Below are 8,573 nucleotides of genomic sequence, written 5' to 3' on the forward strand. Positions count from 1 at the left end.
AAGAAGAAGAAGAAGAAGAAGAAGAAGAAGAAGAAGAAGAAGAAGAAGAAGAAGAAGAAGAAGAAGAAGAAGAAGAAAAAGAAGAGAGTCCAGACAGCTCAGACTTGCCCTCTACTATCTAGATCATTGGTCCAGAGTAGAGCAGGGCTGTGGGTTATGGGCTGAACTGCCTCCTTAGTAGGGATACTCATTAGCTCACAGAACATGGAAAGGTCTCTGGGCCAAGTGCAGCATCTACACTCTCAGCCCTGAGTCAGGGACATCCTGACAAGACAGAAAACATCACAGTCTGGTGGCTGACACAGCTAGGGCCTTGGTGTGCACTCCAGGATGGCTTTGAGGCAAGAGGAAGAGCCAAAGTTGTAAAGTCAGGGGACAGAAGGGGAGAAGGCATCTTCCTCTCTGCTTCCAGACGAGAGCACAAGAGGGAAGATCAGACTGAACAACTGACAAAACAAGTTCTGGAAGGATGGATAGACACACACACACACACAGACAGACAACACACACAGACAGACACACACACACCCCTCTGGCTAGAGAGCATCTATATAGAGTCACTACCCTAGTGGTTAACTAGAGAGGATTAGCTCACACTGCCTGTTCTACAGTCCCACCCCCATGGCCCTGAATCTCCACTGTCACTTCATTGTCCCCCACAGCCTTGTTTCATGATGGAAAGGTCAGGCATAAGGACCAGTGATGCCACTGTCCCTGTGTGATCCTGACCAAGCCACAAACCCTGTCTGGGCCTCACTTCTCTCTCCTATGAAAGGGGATAATAATTCCTGCCTATAAAGATTGGTTGGGGATGCAATGGATGACATAAACACTGTGTGACCTGCAAGTGTCTTGTGCTTCCCTGGAGTTCTTTCCTGTCTTGTTGCTCATTAGGAGCTGAGTGGGGTTTGAGTGTTCCTTCTGCTGCTGGAACTAACACTCTCTGACCAGAGGCTGCAAGGATGGCTCATGCTTAACATGCTCACAGCTCCTGCCAGGACCCAGGCTCAGTTTCCAGCACCCACATTGGGAGCTCATCCTGTAACTCCAGTTCCAGGGCATCTGATGCCCTTCTGGCCTCCTCAGGCACTGCATACACATGGTACATTTAAACTATTACAGGTACACACATATACACATATAAACCATTACAGGTACACACATAAACACATATAAACTATTGCAGATACACACATATACACATGTAAACCATTACAGGTACACATGTATACACATATAAACTATTACAGGTATACACATATACACATATAAACTATTACAGGTACATGCATATACACATAAAATTTAAAAAATTCTTTCAAAACAATAACAACAAAAACCAGCCATTATGACGAAGAGCAGCCTATGGAGGAAAGGGCTCATTTGACTTATGCTTCCAGACCACAGCCCATCACTGAAGAAGTCAGAACAGGAGCTCAAGCAGGAGGTGGAGCAGAGACCATGAAGAAATGCTGTCTGCTGGCCTAGCTTGCTTAGCTAGCTTTCGCATACATCTCAGGACCACTTGCCCAGGGAATGGTGTCACCCACAGTGGACTGGAGCCTCCCATATCAACTAACAACCGAGACAATCCCTCAGGGACATGTCCCAGGTCAGTTTGATCAGGGTGATCCCTCAATTGAGACTCTCCTCAGGAGACTCTAGGCTGTGTCAAGTGGACAGTTAAAGGTACCTGTCAACTTCCTTGATCTCCTCTCCTCCTGCTTCTGTCCTCACCACAGGGATGCTGGGTTTCTGTGATAATGGCTGGATTATCAGTTGCTGTGATAAAACACCAGTGTTGAGATCCAGCTGATCCAAGGCTCTTCCAGCAGTTCTAATGTATGGAGAAGGAATGTAGTCCCTTGTTTAACACCAGGAATACCCCTGGCAAAGTCAGTAGTAACCTGGGGCCAGGGCCTTGGGGAAGCTGTGGTTTTTTTTTTTCCAAATGACCTTTGGACCCAACTCCTCCCCACAAGAAGCTGTGGTTATTAGACTCAATGCCACTATAAAATCTGTCTGTGATACACTTGATACCCTGTATTTTAGGCAATGTTGTTTGATTGGCTTCTGCTGACTTGATCCTATTGTACAGCACCTTTCCGCTGACTCTGTCCCATTTCCTTGGCAAGCCACATAAAAACTGCTATTCTTGTAAATAAATTTGCTTGGCATAAGCCATCAGCGTCTGCAAGGCCTCCTGGTCCCATTTTCCTATCTTCTTTATTTGTATCATTCCTGGTCGACCCTCTCAGGAACCTGCCCAGAAGCCCTCTGGTCCAGGTCACACCATGACCAAGGCAACTTATAAAAGGAAGAACATATTTGGGCTTACTGTCCCTAAAGAGATGAGACTCCACTGACAGAAGCATGGCAGCATGCAGCAGGCTGGAGCAGGAAGCTCACATTTTGGTCCACAAGCAAGAAGCAGAGAGAGAGCCCACAGTAGGATAAGGACTTAGCTCTCAAAGCCAACCCCATATGGCAAACTTCCTCCAGCAAGGTTCCTCCTAAACTGTCCCAACAGCTCTCCCAACTGGGTACCAAGTGTTCAGAGGCCTGAGACGATGGGGAACATCTCACTCAAACCATTGCAGTCGCCTCTTCAGTGCCATCTCCTTGTGAATAGTTAACATGCAATGGTACTGAGATCAAGGCCTGAGTTCGAATCCCCAGTGTAGCCCTTCACATCAGTGTGACTACAATGAGTCACTGTCCCTCTCTGATACTGTTTCCCCTTCAGGACAGGAAGAGGGAGAGAAGCCCTGGATACCACCTTCTAGGGCAAGGCCATGTGCATGTCAGTTGCATGAGCACAGCTCAACATCTAGAGAGGCAGGGTAGGCAGGGAAGGGAAGTCAGCCAGCTCTGGCCTCAGTCTGACAGTGACTGAAGAAGAGAAGGCACAGAGCAGTTGCTTACACATTAGACCCTCACACAGGGTCAGACGCCGTGGTCCAGGAGGCAGGACAAGCTTGAGTCCTTCAGGGAGAGGAGCCTTGGAGATGCTGCAAGCTCAGGATGGTCAGGTGGTTTCATGGGGGAGTTTTCTCTATGTAGCTCAGAGCATGGGCTGTTGTCAGGAGGTAGGTGATACCTGCAGGAGGTTATAGAGATGTGGGTACAGACACTGCACAGTCTGAACCTTGGCAAGGCTGCCTGCTATAGGAGCTATGTGGACAGAGGAGGCCAGGGACTGGCCCCAGTGATGGGTGCATGAAAGTCTTCAGAGAAGGAGAAGTTAGATAGGAGAGTGTGAAAATGATACCCACCCACTCATGTGTGTGGGGTTCTGTGAGCCAGCAATGCATGAGAGATTTTCTCTCTAATCCTGCCCCAAGTGGTAGGGATACTGGAAACAGAGGAGTGCTGTAGACACCATCTCCTCAGCTCCTGCAGCCTGCGAGGCTTCTCTTTTCTCAAACCCCAGCCCAGTCTCCTTCCTCTCCTTGCCTTTTTTTTTTTTCTTGAGCTCCAGCAGAGCCAGAAGCAATGTATAGTTAGGTTTGGGAGGGGAATAACCAGCTAGGGTACCAGACAGGCCAGGGATGCTGCCTGCCTTGGAGAGGCAACAGTCTCCTGACACAAAGGCTGTAGGGACTGACCACCCCTCGAAGGGCTGGTTGTCTTACGTGCAAGGAACAGGTAAAGTAACCCTGTGGCCACAGTTGTGCACTCTCCCATAGAGTTTACACAGTGGCTGCAGAAGGCCTGCCTTGCTCTGTTCACTGGGAAGGATGCTGCAAGTCTGCCCTCTGCATCCTCGGACTTCCTGCTTCATGCTGGGAGTGGTGAGGAGTCACCTAGTTAGCCCTTCAGCTGCAGAATGTCACTCTGCCAAGGCCCAACTCACCCCTAGACACCCTGTCTTGCCACTGGCTGATTGATACTGGTATCTAAAGGCTTGGCATCCCTTTGCCAACTTGATCAAAGGCTTTCCCACTTCTCAGGCCTCCTCCCAGGGTGACCTGCACGTCCCCAGTGCCTGCACCACACTCATTCCTCTGTCCCTTTCTTCCCCAGAGCCTTTCACAAGTCCTGTGCCAATCGGCTTCAGCCCTTGCTACCTGGCATCCTACCTGAAGCACTGCATTGCCAGTTAAAGCTTCCCCACTATTACAGGTTTTTACATTTTATTTTTGTTTATTTGTTTATTTGAGACAGGGCCTCATGTATCCCTGATTGAACTTGCTATGTAGCCAAGGATAAACATTATCTCTCCATCCTCCTGCCTCTGCCTCCTAAGTTCTAGGTTGATAGTCAGGCACCATCATGCCTGGTTTTCTCCTTACTTATCTGATAACTGGGAACAGCCTGTAACTACTGGTATTTCATAGCTCATGTAATGACATGTATATTTATTTACTTTAAGTTTTTTTTTTCTGTGTGGAATCGAGCACACGGCTGTTGGGAATCAGGACTCCCCTTTTAGCCTGTGGGTCACAGGGCTCAAACTCAGGTTCTCAGTCTGGGTAGCACCTGTCCTTACCTACTGAAGCATCTCGCTGTCCTGTGACAACTATTTTTGAAATGTTTAACAAATACATCAAATTCTTTTTTTAAAAAAAAAGATTTATTTATTTATTATATGTAAGTACACTATAGCTGTCTTCAGACACTCCAGAAGAGGGCATCATATCTCATTAAGGGTGGTTGTGAGCCACCATGTGGTTGCTGGGATTTGAACTTCGGACCTTCTGAAGAGCAGTCGGGTGCTCTTACCCACTGAGCCATCTCACGAGCCCAATACATCAAATTCTTAGCAGTAAATATGGCATGTTGGGAAGCTGTGTGTGGGAGGTAACATAGGGCCTGGGGCTCCGGTTTCCCTTCCCCCATTCTGAAGTCTTCCTTCATGCCCAGCTTTCCCATCCCCTACCTTGACCAGGCTCCTGCCCACCCCCTTGCTCCTCCATTCCTGAGAATAAATGCCCATGTCTTTTCCTGTCATGGCCTCTGCTCCACATGGGGCAGGTGGGCTGGTAGGAAGGGTCTGACCTAAGGGCAAGGAGGGCTTAGAGTTCTAGCCCGGTCTCCAAATGGCCTCTAACTCTGTCACCTGCCTTCCGTGGGTGCATCTTGGGTGGAGAACAGAGACTGTAAGCTAAAGAGGAAGTGGGAGAACTGGCAGGGGAGGAGAAATGAGCATTCTCTTACTTCACTTTCCTCCTGGGCATGCTCAGCCCTCCTCAGGCCTGGCCTTGTGGGGCAGGAGATCAGAGTCTCTGAGAGCCTTCATCTAGTTCAGAGCAGGGCGTAGACGCGAAGCCTGTAGCTGGAGGATCCACAGGACCGCACAGGCCTTGCCCAGTTTCTCTCTCATCCACAGAGGTCTCTGCCTTCCTCAGAAGCTCCTGCAGGACTGGCTGTGGTGGCTCCTGAATCCTGCCCAGGACGGCTCTCCTCTCTTCAGAGCGCCCCTCCTTTCTTGCTCCCCATCTCAGCTCAGGAGGACTCTGTGATGTCCTGGGAGCCCACATACCTGCTCTCCCCAGTGCTGCTGCTGCTCCTGGCCTCAGGTGAGGACAGGGACAAGGACAGAGGGAAGGAACCAAGTTGAGGAGAGGGCAGGAGGCAGGAGGTGTGTGTGCACAATGGGGCTCTGTGCTTGGGAGGGCAGAGTACATGGGGGGCTGTGGCCAGCCACTGGCTGCAACAAGTTCTGAACATAGACACACAGAGGGTCTCTTCATGAGAAGGGAACCCATCTCCTCCTGCTGCTGCAGAGGATGGGGGCTCTCTGACATGAAGCACGTATTCCCAGGCTCCTGGACACAGAACCTGGAGTTACTTCAAGCAATGGAGGGCCAGACTGTTTCTGTGACATGCTGGTATGATGCGCTCTACCACTCCAGTGAGAAGGTCTGGTGTAAGCAAATAGACAGCTTGTGTTACCCCTTCATCAGCAAAGGTGCCAAGAAGCTAAGATACTCCATCTGGCAGTCTTCTCAGTTCAACCACTTCACTGTCACCATGACTGAGCTCAAGATGAGTGACTCGGGCATCTATCACTGTGGGATTGCTGTAAATACCAAGATAATTTTTCTCAGAACTATCCACCTGGTGGTGTCAAAAGGTGAGCTTCCCCTTCCATGTGGCTCTCAGCCTTCCTGGGTTGCAAGGCTCCAGAATTGAAGCGGACTCAAGAAACAGCTTCCTCTAGTAGAGACGATCTCAACCTGTGGGTCAAGAGCCCTACAGGGTCTCATATCACATATTTACATTATGATTCATAATAGTTACAAAATTACAGTTACAGAGTAGCAACAAAATAATTGTAACTAGGGGTCACCTCAGCATGAGGAACTGTCTTAGTGTCACAGCATTAGGAAGGCTGAAAAAATCACTGCTCTAGTTGCTGAAAACTGGTGTAGAGAAGAATGGCCCCTCCCCCAAGGCCACCAGCCACTTAAAGCCAGTGGCCAACAGAACCCCAAGCTTGCTGGCCTCTGGCTGATTCTTACTGGTTTCTCTGAACACTTTTGCCTCATTGCTGCTAACAGAAATCGGTTTCTTTGGCTGGATCTTAGAGCTCCCCCATGCATTCACAGCCTTCCATTCCTGAACACCTGTTGCCTGTAATCCCATCACAAACCCTCTCCAGGGGCGGTGGAGAGATCTCATAGCCAATGGGCAGGGCACTGAGAGATGTGGACTCAGAGGAGACAGGTAGAAAGTGAGGCCGACTTGAGGCTTCGTCGGGGAGGCTGGCAGATGTGAGTTCTCTTCGGGATTCTGCCCTTGACAAGCGAGAGCTCTTGAGCTCTCAGACAGTGGTCCAGAGGCTACTGCTGCTGATCTTGAGTCTTCCGTGTATTTCATGCTGAAGACTGCAGTGTCTTAGGGCTATCTGCATTCATACATGATGTCCATATGTTCACAATCCCAGTCCCAGGGCTTTCCTGCTGCAGTAGCACATGCCCCACACTTTTGCTCGGTGGGTGCCTGGAGGCTGTTTTTCTGAAAGTTTTGGCCCAGGCACATCTCATGCTGTGGAGGCCGTAGGTGCTGACCTTCCTACATCTTCAAACACAGTGGGCACAGGGCTGGGGAGACGATCCAGACAATAAAATGCTTGCCACGTATGGAGTTTAATTTTAGTTGTCAAAGTGTCAGAACCTAGAATGATCAGGGAGACAAGTCTCTCAGCACCGCTGTGAAAGATTATCTCGGCTTGAGGTGGGAAGACCCATCTTAAAAGTGGGTAGCACCATTCCCTAAGCTTGGGGTATGGGATGCAATAAAAAAAAAGAGGATGTAAGCTGAGCGCATCCATTGCTCTCTGCTCCTTGACACTGGATATACCTGCAGCCAGCTGCTTCAAGCTCCCGTAGCCTTGACTTCTGTCGCCTTGCTGTGATGGGCTGGGCTCTGGACTGTGTACACTTTCTCTCAGTGTCGCTCTGAACAGGGTGTCCTATCACAGTGATGCAACAAGCATCCAAGAAACTATGCAAGTCTGAGGACCCTAATTCAATTCCCCAAAGGTATATTAAAGGATAGGCTGGTCACAGAGCTTTGTGCTTGTAACCCCAGCGCTGGAGAGGTGGAGACAGGACGAACCTTGAGGCTCACTGGCAAGGTCCAGGCTAGTGAGAAACCCAGTCTCAAAAATTAAATAAAATAAAAATGAAGTGGATTACACCTGAGTCAAGATGGCTAAAAATATCCTTTAGCCTCTACAGGCACGTGTACACACGCAAACACACAAACAATACAGATACATGTGTACAAAGACACATTTTACAAAAGAACACTGGGGGCTAGTCAGATGGCTCAGTGGTTAAGGGTGCGTGCTGCTCTGACAGAGGACCTGCGTTTGGTTCCCAGGATCCTCATCTGGTAGCTCACTGAAGCCTGCTCCAGCTCCAGGGCATCTAGTCTCCATGGTGACTGCACTCACCTGCACATATCACCCCTGCCACATACACAGAACTGAAAATACTAAAAATCTTGAGATGAAAGAACACAGGAAACAGAAGAGGCCTCGAGTTTTCATTTACAGTAACTCCTGCCCCATTCACAACACAGCATTGGCTTTCTGTGCAGGGGGAGTGGATGATGCTACTCTGAGTCCTTGTTTGCTGGCCCCAGGGTTCCTTCTCTCCCAGGGCTGGAGAGTGGGGGGGTTGGGGAGGCGAGAAGACAGATGCTGAACTCACTGTGGTCTCTTACAGCTTCATCCACAACCACCCGGAGGACAACAACCCTGGCCTCTACCCACAGCCCCGTCACTGACAGGTACTGCAGGCTCCCTGGCCTGTCCCCCATCTTGGATTTCCTCCCAGTCTCCTAACTATAGTTCTCCAACTATCACTCTGATAGATACCAACTCTCACAGGATGGACGGAGTCAGATAGTCACTTCTGACCATTTTATATAGGCTCAGTTTTCTCATCTGTGAAATGAAATCACAATGGTATTTCCATATTTGTCTCTATCTATCTATCTATCTATCTATCTATCTATCTATCCAACTATCTATCTATCTATTGTCTATCTGTCTATCTGTCTATCTATCTATCTATCTATCTATCTATCTATCTATCTAACTATCTATCTATCTATTG

The 8,573-nt window shown here is 49.1% G+C and overlaps 1 protein-coding gene across 1 annotated transcript in view; it reads left to right on the forward strand.

Moving 5' to 3' along the window:
* Nucleotides 1-5,263: 5,263 nt before the first annotated feature.
* Nucleotides 5,264-8,573, forward strand: part of LOC110284186 (trem-like transcript 4 protein) — a 9,500-nt gene continuing 6,190 nt past the window's right edge. The window contains exons 1-3 of the mRNA XM_021149873.2: nucleotides 5,264-5,522; nucleotides 5,768-6,079; nucleotides 8,181-8,244. Of these exons, the coding sequence (XP_021005532.1) occupies nucleotides 5,465-5,522; nucleotides 5,768-6,079; nucleotides 8,181-8,244 (434 nt within the window). The 5' untranslated portion in view covers nucleotides 5,264-5,464. The remainder of the gene's footprint in view (nucleotides 5,523-5,767; nucleotides 6,080-8,180; nucleotides 8,245-8,573) is intronic.

This window comes from Mus caroli, chromosome 17, assembly GCF_900094665.2.
Source record: "Mus caroli chromosome 17, CAROLI_EIJ_v1.1, whole genome shotgun sequence".
NCBI lineage: Eukaryota > Metazoa > Chordata > Mammalia > Rodentia > Muridae > Mus > Mus caroli.